Source organism: Notechis scutatus, chromosome 4 (assembly GCF_049901735.1).
Source record: "Notechis scutatus isolate UNSWTSFEM ecotype Mainland chromosome 4, rNotScu1.2, whole genome shotgun sequence".
NCBI lineage: Eukaryota > Metazoa > Chordata > Lepidosauria > Squamata > Elapidae > Notechis > Notechis scutatus.
Window position 1 is genome coordinate 135,377,630 of NC_142012.1, and position 19,727 is coordinate 135,397,356.

Below are 19,727 nucleotides of genomic sequence, written 5' to 3' on the forward strand. Positions count from 1 at the left end.
AATAAAAAGGATTATTGGCTTAGGAGGTAGAGTTACCCTCTCTAGAACCCCTGTGGAACTTCAGAAGCAATGGTAGCATCTGGACTAAATAAACTAAATGTTTTAGTTGAATACATTGCCAAGAAGTGCTATGTAAATCAAATATATTTTTCAATTTTGCACAAGTTTTAAAAATGCTTTCTCAAAACCAAGTTAATAAGAGGTCCAACTCACCTTCTCTGTGTTAGAGAAGACTAAGAGAGAGAAAATGGTGGAGAGCATAGATGCTATTTTTAAAAAATTGTGAATATCTCATAATGGTCAAAAAGTAAAAAGAAATATATCCAATGTTGTCCACATTTGTTTTTCAGCATTGAAATGTATTCCAGCACAAACAGGGATCCCAAGATTTGCCAAAATTTTTATGGCCTCAAGGTGAGACTAAAGAACAGCTGAATTCTGAACTTTCTTATTTACTTGTGGAATTGTGTTCCTTCTGACAAATGTTTTTCACAGGATAAACTCTTTGATTTTCATAATTTCTACTTCCATCAACATCCTATTCATAATATACTGGAAGATTGTGATAGGTTTTCTCACAAAATGACTGCAATGAGATAATTACAAGTCACAAAGCATCTGTGTGATGTTCTTTCTGACCTAATCATGCTTTCTGCCTGCCATTCCAGCTGTTATTTTCTATTTTTCTGTGTAAATAGACTTACTTTCAAACAAAGGATTGGTCTGCAACCATTGATTGTTTTTAATTTTTAAGAAGCTTATAGAAGTCTTTAGAAATAAAATTAAACTGGACACTAGTACTTTTAAAAGAATATAAAGAAGAAAAATGTGGAAAGTCAGAGAAAGTCAGTTAGATAAGGACTCCAAAAGATTCCAAGACAATTAATTATATATTTATTAATTTCAGATCTTGACTACAAGCAGATGTTTACAAAAAAACAATATGAGATCCATCAATGAATACTTTGTTTACAATTACCTGAATATATTTCTGATGTACACTGGAACATAGACATGGTCGCCTAGGTTGCTTATTCACTATAACTTTGTGTCATTACTTCTATCTATTTTACTAAAAATGATTAGAAACAATATGCTTTAGGTTTCCATCTTCTTTATTTTACTTTTTTAAAAGAGCTACATTAACATATTTGTAGAAATCTCTTGGCAGTGGCTGTAAACAATGAATTACGTTCAGGACTGCAGCCAGAAATAAGATATGTCAGAGGTCTATTACCCATTCAATCGAGAATCAGTAAATTGCCCAAGGGCATTTCCTTAAATGGGAAAGGGTAAAATAACTGAAAATGAGGCCCCAAATGTATCTGGAACTCAATCATATCGTTGATTTAGAATATACTAGGCATTTTTTGTAGTTGTCAGACATCATTTAGCTTTTCTGACATGAATGGACTCACTGAAGATTTAAAGATAACAAAGGTTTCCCCCAATTTTTCACCTGTATGCAGCAAGTAGTGTGATTTTTAGGATAACTAGCATAAACATTTGGATTTCTGTTAAACTGTACTACTATAAAGCTGATCCCTGGACTGAAGGAACTTGTTTCTAGGCTTTAAGAGCAAATCCAGATCTGAGATAAGACCTTATGCTTTGATAATGTCATTTTTTTTATTCCAACATGAAATAGAACAATAAAAATGTTCCCACAATGTTTTTATGTCGCATATCATATTCTACCTTTTTAGCTCAGTAGACCACCCGGGTTGACTCAGGAGAAATATTACTCATGGACTTTGGCCTAATACCATTATCTTTTTATTTGTGTGTGACACAGATATTCTAGGATTCTGTGTCTTGTTAGACAACATTAATTCTTTAGAAAAAAATTCTAAAGAAGAGAGGGGCGGGAAGGAGATTCTGCCAAGTACTAGATGGACTAGATCTTCAGAAAAAATAATTTTCTAATTTTGAGCTACATTTATTTCTACAAAGAGGCATTTTCATTTCTTCTGTGTGTCATATAATTGTACAAAATAGAATCTTGTTTAAAAACATGGGATGTCGCACAATTTCACTTTGGAGATCAGAAATTATATTTAATAGTTTTTGGGGAAACTGAGATAGGTATAAGGAGAAGCAATAATACAATAAGTAGGCTAATGTCATACACATGGATATAATTTTCCTTTATTTATTTATTTCTAAAACATTTGGATGGGTTTATTTAAAAATAACTAAAAATTAGCCTATTTAATGAGAAAGAAAAGTGCTGGAAACCATAGTGCAAAATTTGATAGTAAGAATTAGAAGAATTCTAATTCATAAGAATTAAAATTACTCCAGAAAATGTAAAATAGGGCTTAAAAGGATATAAAGCCCTAGTTCTGTAGGTTGTCAATTTCTATAATCTTCCAAATACCTTGAAATAATGAAATGTATTTTTAATGTTCTAATACTTACCAAATTATTGTTTATGTTAAAGGTGTCTTTAGAAATTATGTTCATATTTTTAATCATCAATGACATGGTAGGATGATAAAAGAATGGTGTAATAATGCATTATTAGTTACACTAATAATGGTGTAACCAATGATCATATATTCCTACGTGCATAAGATGACAATGCCTTTGGTTACTGCAAATTCTGATGTTTGATTTTTCTTGCTTGAATAAACTCAACCTTAATGTATTAAAGTTTCGGAGTTTCTAAATGATATTAGATTATGTTTGTTACATAAAATATTCGGAAGACTAAAATGCATATAAAGGTTGACTATATGTTCAGTCCCATTAATCCACATATAACTTTTTAAAATGCATGTATGATCTCCAGTAGGTTAGATAACCTGAAGTTAATGGGCTGCCCATGGACCATGATATTCATAGAATTATTATTATTAGCACATGGCATCATTATATTAGCCAGAAGACCACAATGTTAATGCATAGTAGTAGTGTGGTTTCCAATTTACTAGTTCTGTTGTGATACATGCTCACACATTTCCCATTTGCCACAGCGGGATGAGCCAGCTTTCCACTAGAAAGATGAGTGGCTCTTTCTGCAATGTCATCCAAGCATCAGAAACTAAAGGTTCAGAGCCATCAGGAATCTGACTGCCTGTATGAAGAACCAGCTCATCTTCCCACCAAAGTGGCACCTATTTATTTACTTGCATTGAACTTGCTTGAACATAGAAATTGCTAGGCGCGCAGAAGCTAAGGCAAGTGATGGCAGTACTCCCCTCCACACAGTGCTAGGGCTTGAACCACTGGAGCAAAGACCATCTCCCGCATCATTAAGCCACTACCTTCACAGAAGGAAGTGAAAGATGGAAAACTATCAAGGAAACAGGATGAATAGCTGTGATTTCTTGTTGATTCTTGACAGTAAAGAACAACAACAAAAGCAAAATAGGATAACCACTTCCTTTTCCCTAAAAAGTTAGGAAAGGGGTAAAAATAACCAGACCAAGATGGCCTTTCTTCAGTCTCATTTTTTAAGGGAGGCAAATTAACCATTTTCCCAGACTTGTAAGATATAATTTGGAATGGTTTGTTACTCAATATACCTTAAAATTGGGCCATTTCTTTTATGTAGAAATATTCAGCTAACTCTCACTTGCAAGCTAAGATGGTCAAAGAGTTTATCATCTCTTAATTAGTTGATTGAATTAGCACAATGTTTAGTCAGACAAACTGTTTAATAAAATATTCTAGATGGAAACACATGTAATAATAAGAAATATATATCTGGAAATAATCAAGTTAAAGCTTGTTATATTTAATATCATGAACCACAAGTGAGATTTGTACAGCAACTACTTTATTATTTTCAAATGCAAACTTTTGCATTTAGTTTGCTATTTTACAATTTTACAAACTAGGTATAAAAGACCATAAATAAATGACATAAGTTATGTGTACCTAACATTGATGGAGGGAAAAATTACAAATTAAAATAAAATAGAAAATCTATATTTCTATCTGAGATATTGTTCAAATCTGCAAACCCAAGCAATGCACTGTTAAGATTTCTTTTTTTCCAGTATGGACTAAAGTATCATATGCCTCATACATTCTATTTTTTTTTAAAACAGTCCTTGCATATTCCAACATATTTGCAGTGATACAAAAAATAAATGCACTCTCTCTCTTTTTTTACTTCTTAATCTGTCTAATTAATATTCAGGATGCTTTCTTTCTGGTTATGAAAATGCATGTAAAAGAAAAATACTGCTTTGAAGTTCTGGTTACTGGCTAGAACCAGCTTTTTTGTTTTATACATATATATATTTATATATTTAATACATAAATCCATCACAAATTTAATACAGCAAGAAACCTGGACAAACATTAACCAGTGAGGTTGTAAGCAGATATTTCCTTAATGTATAGAGGTTTGCTGTGTTAAAATAGTCCTGTTGATGTCTCTTCTGTAACCAGGAAGAAATGAAGGCCAGTTCTATACAGTATTCTGGCTTTTACTGGGCAACGTGTATTGTTTAGTATATTTGATTGCAATTGTGTCCTGGCTTTGCAGTCCATGCAGCTCATGGCTCCTTAATAGTGTTTCATGCCTCTTTATTGCCAACAGCACAAATACCTGAGCCCCAAAAATTGGTTTTAGACTTTGCATCCATGAATACAACAAAAATGGAAAAAGTAGAGAGGACTGTAGGGATGGAAGGAGAAAAGGCAAAAATGTTTTGATAAAAAATCCCCAAAACACTAGAAAATTTTAATGCAAAATTTACACATTCTTTTTTTTCTTCTCACTCAGTAATGTCGGTTTGACTACTCTGTTTCAACTTGTTGTAATGCACTGTATTTCAGAAGATAAAACTATTCTGCATTCAGAAAACAGGTCAAATACATCAATGGCTCAAAATATGGAATGGCAGTATATAGTCTCTAGGTTGTCTCCATCCACCTGCTTCCAAAACTGAAGGAAAAGTCTCCATGGTCTGTCAACCTTTCTAGGAAGGACCAATTATTACTTTGACAATGATTATTGTAGCAATGCAGAGGAAATACCCTGGTCACTTTTTTCAATTTTTAAATGTGTTTTGATCATTTTAAATGTTTTCATATTATTCAGCTGCAGGGGAAGGGAAATGAATAATTTGCTCCACAGTCAGTTCATAAGCCCAGAAATTCTTTCAAATGGCACATGGGATAATTCATTTCTGTGAATGGATAAGGATTGCATATTTCTGTTTGCGTTCAACAAGTATTTTCAATACTGGTTTTCCAGGAAAAGAAAAATAGTTCAGTTCAAAGCAACCTGCTGATGGGTGAAGACTTATATTTATCTACTTTACCTTAAGGTATCACTGATTCAATAAGGAACAGCCTTGGCAAGACTAATGTTTATCAATGCTGTTCTTTAGCCATTATGGGATTCATGATGGATCACTCCACAACCAAAGTGAAAGTGTCCCTGCTCTAGGCTAGAGAACTAATGTTTAAGGTTAGTGTGGCAGCTACATAATATATGTATAGATACAGAACTGGAACATTCAGGAGTATGTGTGTTTCTCCCTACTGTTGCATAGCTCACCTACTGGCCTGGTAACTCAACAGCCCAGCCACAAACTCAAATTATCTTGAGATGCTATCTGCATATTCACAGGTGGCCCTGTGCAACAGGAAACAAACTTATTACATGTGCATGCGCACACGCACGCACACACGCACACACACTGAAATCATTCATATCCTCACACAATCTTGGAAGAAATAAGTTACTTTCCATTCTATTAAAAAATATTGACATTTTAGCATTGGCACACTTTCCATAAAGTATCGCTGGACTATCATTTGCAGTCTCAGGGTTAACAAAACAGGGGTACATTGCCCTGGTGTCCTTATGGTTCTGACACTGACATTTGGAGAGACATAGTAACATGCAAACAAAACAAAACAAAAAAAGGACAGAGTATTTAGGTGTGTGTGTGTGTGTGTGTGTGTGTGTGTGTGTATGCATGGTGCATGTGTATATATGTCTGTAGGGCTTTTATATAGTACATTCCTTAAGTGGAAATAAAAGAACTTTATCTGAATCTTATATTTGCTTTTTGTTGCTGACAAAACCTTTTCAAAAGGAAGAAATCCAAAGAGATACTCTTCAGGAAGTAAAAGCTGCTTATTCGTGGTCCATTTTCTCTACAGTCAGTGCTGAATAAACTGAGAAAATTGAAGGTGCTTGTCTCTAGTCTGTTATCTTCCAGGGTTAAGATGATCACCAGAAAGGCCTGATTCCAAGAAAGCAGGGTCCATTTTGCCTATCAAAGGAAACAAATAAATTCCAAGTCAGACTTGATATCTGATGTTTTTAATATCAAAAGGAAAAATACAATGCATATTTTAACCCAAAGGTGCGTTTTCAAGAGCCAACTGGACTTTCTGGTTTTACTTTGAAGACATTTTGCTTCTCATCCAAGAAGCTTCTTTAGCTCAGAAGTTTCTTTTACAGATCAGACTGATAGATTTTTATAGAAATGACTACATTATGGTAAAACAAAAAGTTGTGATTTGTTGTTAATGCCTTATGCTATTGTAACACATGGTCATAAGTCAATACTTCTTTTTCTTTCCCTATCCTTCCTCACTTTTCTTTGTCCCTTCCCCTTCCCTCTCCCAGTCCTCATATTTACTTTTGTATTTTATAATACTTTATAACCTAATGAAATGTATTCATAAAAAAGAAAAAGCACCTTTGGGACAACCATGACTTGAATAACTGAAAATCTCCATAGACATTTAGTGTTCATTTTGGAATGCACATTTTAAATTTATCATAGAAATACACTACATTGGCTATTTTACTATCTTCCAAATAGCTTTTCCTAAAACACAATTAAATTAAATGTATGATTTCAGACACTGAAAACATTGAATGCTTTCAAATGGAAAAGCATCTATTATCTAATTAAAAAGAAAACATAATGAAATAGTGCGTTTTGATCTAGGAATGAATATTAGAAAAAGAAGGAAAACCTTTAATAGAAGCTGGACTCAGAGATTGAGCTAAGATAACACAGAGAGTCTTCAACTTATGACCAGTTTTTTATGGCTATTCAAAGTTTTAATGGCCATGGAACAGGTAACTAATGGCCATAAAACACTCCAGCTGCACTGCTCCCCCTGTGATCACATGACTGCATGTTCAGGGGCTGCTTCACAAATGGTCATAGTGTTTTCATGGTTATGTCACTGCAATTCATGATGTTTTTTCAGCAAAAAAAAAAAAGATACAAACGACCAGGTTCACTTACAAGCACATAATTTGCTTAATGATTGCAGCATTCACTTAACAACTACCATTAAAAAGGACATCACATGGGTACCTTGACTTACAACCAGATTTCTGGTCTTAATTATGATCATATGTTGAAGACTACATGTATAAATTAGATCCTGGTCCTGGTTTCATTAACAGTAATGTCTTCTAAATTCTCAACTGACATGATGACATTAGAATCAGAATAGACAGCAAGATAAACAGACAAATAAGCAGGTTCATATACATATTTTTTTACAAATAATATTTCACTAAACAGTTGTGATACCTATATTCACACATATTCACAAGTCATATTAAACAAGAAGTTTCAGGAATAAGTAAACTTAGGTGGATAATGTTCACACAATTTAAACACAGATTCTGAACATGGATATCAGCACATGCATAACACAGGAATCAAATTAACTACATAATAGGAAATATAAGAGGAAGACGTGCAATCCAGTCTCAGCCAGCAGTTTCAAATGCAGACCATGGAATAGACAGTATACAGTATTTATAGATATTTGGTAGAATCCATGCACTTTAGGGTGCAAAAATTATGAAATATATAATTTGACAAAAAAAATTCATTCATGGCATTTGCTTGATGAATTCCTGACACATTTGTCATCATTTGTTGCCTTGTCCCTCCTGAAAATACCCTTGCACAGATATGGCTTACATTTAAAAAATTAAATAGATGTAAAATACATGGGTTAAACTTAAAAGATATTTGATCTATAAAATATGCAGTCAGTATGTAAGATAAATATAAAGAGTAGAGTCAGACACTTATGTGAAAGAAAGTATGGGAAGAGATAAGACTTATTGTGAAAACCAAAGAGAAAAAAATATTCCTAAAATGGGAGGAGGGAGACTCCACGTACTTCATGGCTTCTGGGACAATGAAAGATTTGGGGGTTGTTTTTTTTTAAAGGTTGATGACTTCCAGTATCAAGAAAGGATAAGGAAAACTATCTAAAAGGAATGACATACATTAAAGAATAACAGGTAAATTAGAACAATTACATTTATTTATCACATTTTTAAACCACCAAACAATATCTAAAAGTTAGATATTCTTCTAAAGAAGCTTTAGAATGATAAATATATGAAGCCCAAAATGTAAATATAGGCTAAAATACAACTATATGAAGAAAGTTGGAAGAAATAGAGTGTTCAGAATAAAAATGAAAATAAGAAAAAAAAATACAAATTCTCTCCAGAACTGTTTTATCTGAAATATTAAATAACAGAATGGAAGGTGTGGAGTAGGTGATGACAGAAATCAAAATAAGAGGCTGAAATCTTAACAACTTGAGATGTGTTCCTAATAACACTGTCAATTTAAAGTGAAGATTTAGAAAAGGTCATTATTGAAAATGAAACCTGGCAAATGAAAAAGCTGTTATGCCAAAGACAAATATGTTGTTTTCCTTTTTATATTTCTTATGCTAAGAAGACCAAGTTACTATTGATTAGTATTAGCTACTCAACTTATAACTGATAGCAAAGTACTGACAGTAGTAATACCAAATATTAAAGTATGTCATCATAATAACTTGCTTTATTTACAAAATGTGACATCATTTGCATAGTTTTGAATTATTATGGAAAATTGGCCCACTGTATGCAAAAGCCATTGCTTCCAGTTTTGTTACATCAAAGTTTTTCTTTCTTGGTCTTATGGATAGATAAAGATGGAGATGGTGTTGGGGAAATAGAGAGATCATGAAAGATAAGGTAAAAGACCAAAATAGTTAAAGCAGTGATTTTCTATTGGTAATACATGGCTCTGAAAAGAAGACAAATGGAGACAAAAGAGACACACACCTTTAGATTATGGATTGGAGAACAACTAAAGTAAGAACAAATCAATGAATTCCTGACAAAATAAGACTGACTTCTCCACTAAGAAATGAGTAGCAAGCGGAGAATTGGCACATTATGTTATATGGTGAGATACTAGAGAGAGAAATACTATGCTTGGCAATTAAGGTGGTGGAATGTATAAAAGAGACTACAGAAATTGTCCCTCCAACAGCTACTAAGTTGAAACAACAAATGTTTGTCCATGTAGTTGCCAGAAATAGTACAAGTTGATGAAATTGATGGCTCCTGAGATATGATATTCTTCTAATAGATCTGCATCATCTTGTCTCATATGGCATGTAAAAAGCCATTTTGATCTAGTGAACATATGTAGTGTTATGCAAATTGAAAGCCAGTTTAGTGATTAAAGTGATGGCCAAGAGATTGTGAGTTGTAGTCCACTTTAGGCATGAAAAACTGATTCGGTATCTTAGGTCAGTCACTCTCAGGGTTATTCTTATAAGGAAAATAGGAGGAGAAAGGAATATTATTTGTGTTTGCCTTATTATTATAAAAAATAATAAATTGGGATAAAAATATTGAAAAACTGTAAAGCATTTTTTAAAATAGTATAATGTTTCTTTCAAAAAATGGTATTAAAATAATTGGCTGTTTAAACAATTAAAGTACATCCTTCCAAATAGGAGAGAGCATGAAAGATTTTATTAAGCTGTCACACTGTATTTCGACAGTATACAAATTAAACATCTATTCCCAACAACTTGATTTCAAAAATTCATTCATAAGAGAAACTTGTGGTTAAAATCAACAGCTTGTTGTTACAACTGACAAGAATTGATGACAGTGTTGTTGGAAATATGGCAGGTTTTACTTGGGTAATTCACTAAATCCTCTATCTTCCAAATAAATCTAGCAGATTTCTAGCAGATCAAATTCCATTGTCATTTATAGCTTGTTGTGAAACTATTGTCACAAATAGTACAACTGTAGATCAGAGGGCAACCAAAATTTAAGTAATCTAAAGTGATGTTGTTATTCTGAAAATAATAAGTTTAGTTGAAATGGTTTTTGAAGGAGACTTTTGCTTCATGATATTTGCATTACTTCCACCAATTTATGTGGCTGTACATCCGAATTTATAGATGCAATTTCTATGCATTCTTATCTGGGAATATTCATTCAGCTCTATAAGACAACACATACATGTACATATATATATTGTATGTAGATATGACACATGTATGTATATATTATTTTGTTTTGTGTTTTTTTTTTCAAATTTGGGCCTGCCCAACTCCAGGACAATGTTGGGTAGCTTAAAAATTAAACGCAAAATAAAAAGTAAAGTATATCAAGAAAAAGAGGACAGCTGACTAGAAGAGAAAACAAAAATATGAAATAACAAAAAGAAATAAGTCAAATAAAATCAAAGGGCTTCAACCATTCTAATCAATAATTGCCTGGGGGAATAGCTATGTCTTTAGTACTTTGCATAACATCAAAGAATGAAAGCACCATGAATCTCTGAGGAGTGAATCATTCCACAGTGCTGGACCCATCACTGAAAAGCCATGGTTCTTGGGTTCCTTAGGATAATGGATTCATATTTTCATTCTTATCTAGGTAGCTTACAAAACACAAAACTAATAAAAACTTTTAAAAACATATCATAGACAGCCTGGACTAAAACAAACATGACAATAAAAAGAAACCACAACAGTGAGCCTCTAAACATATTCCCTTGGATCTGGACCAGAGTTGGTATAAAGGATTTTCAGGAATTCCAGGAGAACTGGAGCATGCCGATTCTGACTGACCTCACTAGATAGGTAAACACATATAGAGACAAGCCACTCCTTAAGTAACCAGTTCCTATGTTATGAGGTTTTTTTTGGTGCTCTCTGAGTTTGCTTGTTTTCTTGCCCAAACTAGTTGCATTACCCAAACTAGGTTATATCATCAGTGCTAGGCTTTATAAGTGATAATCAACACTTTGAACTGCACCCAAAAACCAACTTGCAAACAGTACAGCTCATGAAGCAATGAAGATATGTGCTCATACTATCACTGTTCATGCCATTATACTCTAGCAATGTAGCTCCATGTAGAATGCATTATAATAATTCAGTCAGGAGAGACCAAGGCATGAACATCTATCTGAAGGGCCAGGTAGCTTTAATTGTCCAGGAGACACCTGGATATAACAAGCTTACAGATCGGAGGATTTTGTCCACTTCCTCAAGAATTACAAACTCATGACAATCTTACAAGCCATACATTGGTCATATCATCTGGACCTGTCCAGTTGGAGTTCCATTCCAAATAATTCCAAGTGACAAATAGCTAAACTATAGATAATCTTGGAATATTCAGCACTTTCTCAATCCCAGTGATGTTAAGATAAAACCATCAACACTTTTTGATATTCATTTATCGCTTTCTTTTATATTCAAGTAATTAATTTTAAAATTTAAATTTATTATTTTTCTAGATTATTTTGGCACTGATAGCTCCAGTACATATTCCTTAGTACTTTAGTTCAACGAACTCTGAAATAAATTATTTAAGATAAATTGACTGTATCAGGTGATTTAAATAAAGCAAAATTAATCATTTAAAATGCTTTGCAGGTAGTCATTGTCTTAAAACTGCTTGTTTAACAACTTTTTGGAAATATGATAGCTTCAATTTATGATAGCCTGAAAAAAAGGAAAAGGTGACTTATGGCATAGAGTACTTCTAGACATTGTTCAATGTTGTACTGCCCCATGTTAATACATTTAATACAGTTAATACATTTTTGGTGCCAGGTCATGTTAATACATTTTGGGTGCTTGGCCATTGGCTCACTGTTATTACCACCTGCATCATCTTGTGACCATGATTTTGAACATTTTCTGCTGCTTTCCAGCATTATTTGCCAGTGAATATTTGGGATATTGATTCAGATTTATGACCATGTGATTCACTTTAGAAACATTGTAAAAATGTTTAACCTATGCTTGATTTAGACAACTAAAATAGAAAAATATCACTTTAGAGGATTGTGATTGTGTATGTATGTGTGTTTGTGTGCATATATACACACATACATGTATATGTATACGTGTGTGTGTATGTGTGTGTGTATTAAGACAATGAGCAAACAGCTCCAAATTTAAAGAATATGGATATGTATTTTTCAATGTTTTTCCCCTTATAAATCTTTTACTATACAGATGTTTAAATTTCCATGTGAATCATCCCATGCTTTCTAATAAACAAATAAAGTATAAAAATGAGAATCCCAAGGCTCCACAGTTTGCGCAAAGTGACAATCATTACAAATACGTCAACAAATTATTAAGGGAAAATGGAGCCAGTTGGTGATTCTATTATGCACAGAAAAAAGTAGAATAAATATCCTTTATGATTTCCATTTCACAAATGCATTGTTTTATTATCATTAATGAAAATTGAAACAACAGGTAGTAGAATACTTCCACTGACCTTTTCAGTATTGCACTGTCAGTGGCCTCTTGAAGGATGGTTAGATGCAGATTTGGAAAATCCATCACTAATAATGGCTGACTAGTAAGATAATTTCTAGAACCATGACAGATATACTCAGTGTAATGCAACAGCAACCATAACAGCAACCAACATTCTTCCCTCGATAAAAGAAAATAAATAAATCCAGTAATCCGTGAAGGTTGTTCCCGGTCTTAGACTGCAAGTGGATAAATCTTGAGAGGCACTGATCATCCAAATATTTTCCTTTAAGCTTTCTGCAGATACCATGGATGCCTAGAATATGCCAACATTTCCTGGTTCAGAAGATTCTTTGTTCCAATAAAAGATGAAGGAAAAAAATGGTTTATCCACAGATCAAACACAATAATTGTAATCCCATGGCTGCTGGGGAGAACAACAGTATTTCCTTTGTTTAAGCGCAGTATCTGGCAGGAAACACAGCTTCAGAACTTGAATGGATGTTTTATAGATACAAGTATATTACATAATGCTGATCCACATATAAGTATATTCCAGGAAGCAATTTGTTCCAGGCTTGTTCTCAAATGACGACCTGTCATTATTGTAGGTTCCCTCCTTGCAACACTATTAGCAATCTTTATATATCAAACAGTGCTGCAAATCATTATTATTGTTATTTCAATGGCAAGGAGAAGTAAAAAAGTGCAGTTCTTCAATTAAAGTGCATGGATGAGGTAAACTAATTTCAAGAGTTTAGAGTTTATTCAGTACTGTCTCAAACTGGAACCATTCTGCCATGCATTTGTTGCATTTGGGTCCTCATTGCTTGGACGCTGTTCAAAATCTTATTCTGGTGTGCAATGGCAGTAATTCCGATTCTTGCCAGGTCACTACATGAATTAAAAAAAAGGAATGAGCCAAGAAATAAGAACTTTATGCCAAATATGCATCTATCATTATCAACAACAAATAAATAATAATGAAAATCAAGGTGAATTTTTATAGTTTCTTAATGAAATGTCCCAATGTGTTGTATTTTATGTTTTCTTGAGGTTTATTATAATATAAAATACAATGAAAATAAAAACTAAGAAAAAAAAGGGGGGAATGCAGATTTTTTTAAAAAATAGTGGCTAACTTCTGACCTAATTACCTATCATTTCCAACATGGTAAAATGTTAATATAGATTAAACTTTTTACATTATCTATAATTATTATAAGCTCATTCTATTACTAAACAATTATTAAATCTTCAAATTAAATTCTACAATTTCATTTTTTTCTATTTCAAGCATAAAAACCAGAAACAATATCCCATGAATGTCTGAGTGTACTGTAGAAAGTATTTTCAAATTATATCTATTTCAATATTCCACAATTAAAAGCATATCAACATTCTAATCACTGATTAAATTTAATCTGATTAAATACAGTTTTATACTTTTTTTGGTTAATACTGCTGAGTACTTACTCCTGGTTCATATGCACCACAGCCTCTAGGGTCGTATAGCTGGCAGCTGTGAAGTTATCTTTGTATCGTTCCATTTTAATAGCCTGAAGCCAATCACCAACAGAAACTACACCTGAGAATTCAGGAGAACTTGGATCCAGCAAAGCAGTATTAGGCCTAGAACCAAATACAAACACATTGTTTTAATTAACAAGGAAAATATCTAATATTTGGGCTTGTTGGAGAAGACTTTAAATTCGTGAACTGTTGAAATGTATACAATTCTTATTTTAAAGCAACAATTAACACATTAAAAATAAATAGAAACTGATCAATGTTGAAGCTGTAAGAGGTTTTGATGCCTAATGGAGGGCAGACATTTCCAATTCAGGGGTACACAAAACAGCACACATCCTGCTAGAGAGAAGTTCCCTGAGGATGGGTTCCAGCATGAATGTGAAAGCTCAGAAGACAAAACTTCTGATCCTGGTGACTGACCCAGATTGGATCCTGCAAAAAACTCTTCATTAATAGTACAAAAGGGATTCGAAGGGTGAGAGTGAATTGTGAATGAATTAAGTTCACTCTCATATAGCTCCTATCAACCATTAAAAAAAACAACAACAATCCTTCACCACACACACAAATGTTGATTTAACACTTCTGAAATATCAGTGATGAAAAGTATGGCCTTTCATATAATCTGGAAGTGCAGAATTTAGAAAAAGCTTCCATCAGGTCTCTTCCTGGCCACAAACCACAACAAATATTTATTATTATTAAAATGAACAAAAGTTTAGTGCTTTTATTTGTTTCAAGCATGGGGAATCAAAGATTGCAAGTGTCTTGTATGAGAAAAATATTCTTTTTAATCTTTATCTTGGCCAATCCTTTTCGATAGTCTTAAAAGAACATTTCTTTGGTAGTCTGCATTGTGCAAAGCTGTACCTAAACATACACACCCATTCTTTTCAGGATATTTTATGCTGGGGTTAAAAGGAACGTCATAACAATAAGCACCGAAGATCAGATTCTACATGACAGGAAAATAGTCTAAGATGTATGCTTATCAGAAAATTGGAATCAAACATTGCTGATAGAGATTAACATCTGATAATATCCAGGCCTTCCCTCTTAAATAATTAAATAGTGGCAGGTGATTACACTTGTCATAGTACAGGTGCAGTTAGAACAAACTGGAACAAGAAGATAGCTACTTTTCTGAATGTAAAATGAGAATGATTTTTTTTTCTTTAAAAAAACACACTTTTCCTTAAAGGTATCTTATGACCATTTAAATTTAATACTGTTCATCCCTCTACTCATTTAATGCAGCTCACTGAACTAATTTAGGGCTGTGGAGTTTCCCTTGGGATAAAGATCTGCGTTACTTTTTGGAATGTTTTGGTTTTTTATCACCTTTTCTCTCTAGCGAGTCATGTCATCTTGTTCCAGGGGACACATGATTGCTTATGTTCTTTAAGAAATGCTCTGACAATTTTGGGACCAAAATATCTGATATACAAATGGTGGTTTATGTTCTGAGATACTGGTAGGATAGGACTGTAAAATTTTGAAAATTTTAGGTGACACTAAAGAGAAAATGCTATGTCTTTCCTACCATCTGATGGTGAGCCAGATTGTGGTAGCCCAATTATGGTAGCTTATTTAGAAAAGGGAAAATAATTACATGTTTCAATCTAATTCTGAATTATACTCAGCCAGAACTCTATTTTAGCTGGGTATAGTCTACTCTATTTGAATAGCACTCATGATTTGAAATTAATGTTTTTATCAGCCTTGAAGAGTTATACATAGGTTTGAGCTTGGAACAGTTGCATGAAAGAGGATCTCATGCTCTGCTACTGATGTAAAAATATGATTTGTGAGTGGGGAGCTAGGGATTGTAGGCTTGGGAAAGCCTTCTGCCAACTCTTTTCTGTGAAATTTAACTTCATGTAGGTTTCTAACATAAGTCCCAATTTACAGTGATATGTGAATAGAGCAAATTACAAAGTATCCCAGCTGCATCCAAGGAGGCCTACTACTTTTTTTGCTTGACAGGAAGAAAAGAGCATTTATTCAAATTGCTCCATCAAAAGGCATTTAAATGAAAAATTAACGACAGAATTCTAAATGTTAATCTTCTAAAGTCATCACTTTTCATGGAAAACCCTTTCAGATAAGCCAGTTGCCCCCAATTTGGTTCCCATCAGATATCTTTGTCTGTAAATTTCATTACATCCAGCCAGTTCAACTAAAAACTATGTTGGCGATGGGTTTGTAGTATTACATCAGATTACATCATGTTAGAAAAGGGTAAACAAATGCTTTTATTTTTAAGAGTTGTCATTGATGGCCATTCTACTGATGGTTTTGGCTGGCTTCTTTCCACCCACTGCTCTGGACTCTTTTATATGGACTTCCCTTCAGGCAAGTTGCTCAAGACAATTTCATTTGGGATGTATGACTAACTCTGCATTCAATTCTGCTTTCTGTATTTTCCATTCCACTGAAAGTATTACAGATTATTCTGTGCGTACATGTTTGTGTTGGCTGGAACTAGGATCCTTTCTATATAGAGAATACACCCATCTATTAGATACTTTCTGTAATAAAAAAAATTCAGGCACAGCTGGCCAAGGCAGCTACTTAGATTTATCTTAACATAATTATTAGATTCCTGTCAGGACCTTGTATCCATGAAAGAACCATTGAAACAGGATCATAATTAAAATACACATACAAAATTTATTTTAATATTGTGGAAATATAAACAGTAAATATATAAATAAAGTAAGGTTATTTGGGGAAATATATGTACCATTAAGTATATCTACTATTTTATACTGATCAAATATAAGTAACCTGAAACTGAAACATAATTCAGTTTAGCACAACTGTTGAGCTGGATTACAGTTGGCTGTCACTACCAGTACTTTCCTTCATCTATTACCATTAGAAAAATACAACTGACCTGGAATTTTCTGAGCCTGTCCTCTTCAAGCTATTGGGATTGCGGATGAGTTTGTCCAACATGTTGACAATCTGTCCAAATTTAGGTCTGTCACTACGTTCTTTCTGCCAGCAATCCAGCATCAACTGATGTAGAGCGATGGGGCAGTCCATTGGGGGCGGAAGTCGATAGCCTTCTTCAATGGCTTTAATAACCTGAGAAACATAAGAAAAGAATATTTTAGGAGACATCTTAATGCAGAGAAGATAAAACAAAGCAAATTTCATTCAGTTTTGGCATCAATCAAACATTATGTTTAGATAGGAAACCCCTCAATACATTCTTATTTAGTCACTTGTTGTGTTAAAATAATAGAGTAATGTCATATGAAATGTACAGATAATAAACATAGGCAAAATAAACCTTAAAATTAGGATTAGAGGAAAAATGGTTAGATAACAATATAATGACAGAGCACTTTTAAAAAGTTGTTAGATTGTGATAGAGGTTTAACTGTTGTATTTCAAACTGCCAAGAATGACATATTTATGAAACGGATGGCTATGTAAATTTGGCAAGTAAATTTATTACAAAAAGGTAAAATAGAGGACATGTGTAACTACATTCTAGTTACCTTGTTGGTATTGTTATTGGGAAAAATGTATATTAAACAATCTATTTGTGAAAATTTATAAAACAGTATACATCTTGAAAAGAGCCACCTATTAAGAAGTCATATATGACTTAATATGATCTAAACATGATCATAACTTAGACAACTTTTATTGTCACTTTGAAAGTACACTAATCAGCATTTTAATACATTAAAATGAAATTTCATTGCATACAGCTCTCAAAGGGTCTCCACCTCCAATATACACTATATAAACATGACAAAATAAATACATAAAAACAAAATTATGCACATACCCACATATATTATATAACACAGAGAAACAACAGTCTAGTTTGGATGTACATGGCGACAAAAACGAATCTTGTGAGTTTAATCAAGCGGATGGCATAGAGAACAAAGCTGTGACAGAATCTGAGTTCTGCTAGATATACTTTGAAACCTCCTCCCAGTAGAGAGCAACAGAAACAGACCATAAAATGGGTGTGTGAGGTCTCTACCAATGTTTTGAGCTCTAAACACATAGTGCATATAAGTAGTATCCTGAATAACAAGAAGTGAGCTTCCTATAACCTTTTCAGATGTCCTTACCACTCTCTGAATGGACTTTCTTTCTGAGGCATTGCAGTCACCAAACCAAACAGTGATGCAGTTTGTTAAAACACTCTCAATCCTGCCTCTGTAAAAAGTGGCCAGGACAGAAAGAGAAATGCAGTTGCTGGTTTGTTTGCTTCACTAAGGATAACATGTGGAGAGACCAGTTCAGATTGTTAGTTATCTGCACCCCCTGATACTTAATACTGTTGACCATGAAAAGGAGGTGGTATACAAAATAGCACAATGAGAGAAAACTATACTCTATTAGGTCTAGAGATGACTGAAGCATTCTACTCAAGGGAGGATATCAAATGATTCATGACTCTGTTCTAGCCTCGGTATCGTTCAACATATTTTATAAATGTCTTGGTAAAACTTAGGAAATATGATTATCTAATTTTTATATTATCTAATTTGTGGATGATGTAAAAATTGGGGATATAGCAAACACTATAGAGACCAGGATTGACAAGTTAGAATAATGAAATTAACAAGATGATTTTCTATAAGAAAAATATAAAATATTTCATTTAGGCAAGAAAAATCAAAGACATGATTGTAAGATGGGCAAGATCATATTGGACAGAATTACAGCATCAAGATCAAGAGAATCCATTGTTCCTCCCTATTTAGTTTTGGTCAGAGTATAAAGAGAATAACTGGTCCAGTCCTGGGCATACATTTTAGGAAGGAGATGGATGAATGGAAGCATTTCCAGAGGTCAGTGCCCAAGATGATGAGGGACTAGGAAAAAAATGACTTTATGAAACTCATTGGAACCATTTTATATGTTTACCCCAGAGAAGAATGTGGAATGCATAACGGCTATATTCAAATACCCAAAGGGCAGTCATATAGAATAGAGGGCAGAAGTGCTCCAGAGAACAAAACATTAAACAATGGACTTAAGTTACAAGGAAATTCATTACTACTGGGCATCAGAAATAATTTCCAAATAGTCAAGAGTTTTCAACAATAAAACAATCCTGAAAAATGTGGACTCTTTTTTTGCTAAAATACTGGAGCGGAGCCTGGTGGCCATCTGCTTTGGATACCAGAATTGACGATTTGATAAGATACTCTCCAAAGTCTTTTTTAAAAACATCCTCATGTTCTATGATTCTATCCTGCCATAGAATTTTTCTTCTAAGTCTCAAATATTCCCCTCCCCAAGAAAGGGCAATGGAAATGTATTTTAAGGATTATAGCTATTACATTTTTTCAGCGACTGTATTAAAAGTATTGTTGCTCCAGGGATCATTGATCTTCTGGATGCCAGTGAACCCTGAAGAGATCAACATATAACCATATAGGTTCTAGGAACCAGACTACAGTTCAACTGTTGTATAATGGTTTGCATCAGTCTCCTGTTAGTAACACCTGGGTCTTTTTAACTCACTCAGATCTGTCTGTCATGAAATGCAGGAGTGGAGTAATTGTTCACTATCCTGTACCCCAAAAGGCCACACTGTGGAGTGTGTAATGTTATATGTGTGCAATGATGAACTATGGCGATATGATCTCAAACCAGTT

At 33.5% G+C, this 19,727-nt stretch overlaps 1 protein-coding gene across 4 annotated transcripts in view; it reads right to left on the minus strand.

The window, feature by feature from the left end:
• Nucleotides 1–3,722: 3,722 nt before the first annotated feature.
• EPHA4 (EPH receptor A4) overlaps nt 3,723–19,727 on the minus strand; it is a 169,806-nt gene continuing 153,801 nt past the window's right edge. For 2 of the 4 annotated variants that reach the window (XM_087965018.1, XM_087965017.1), the window contains exons 16-19: nt 16,985–17,178; nt 14,029–14,184; nt 12,572–13,446; nt 3,723–6,245 (exon numbers count right to left, since the gene is read on the minus strand). In XM_087965018.1, coding sequence (XP_087821144.1) covers nt 13,332–13,446; nt 14,029–14,184; nt 16,985–17,178 — 465 coding nt within the window. In that variant the 3' untranslated portion in view covers nt 3,723–6,245; nt 12,572–13,331. The remainder of the gene's footprint in view (nt 6,246–12,571; nt 13,447–14,028; nt 14,185–16,984; nt 17,179–19,727) is intronic. The other 2 variants (XM_087965019.1, XM_026664117.2) reach the window with 2 other exon arrangements.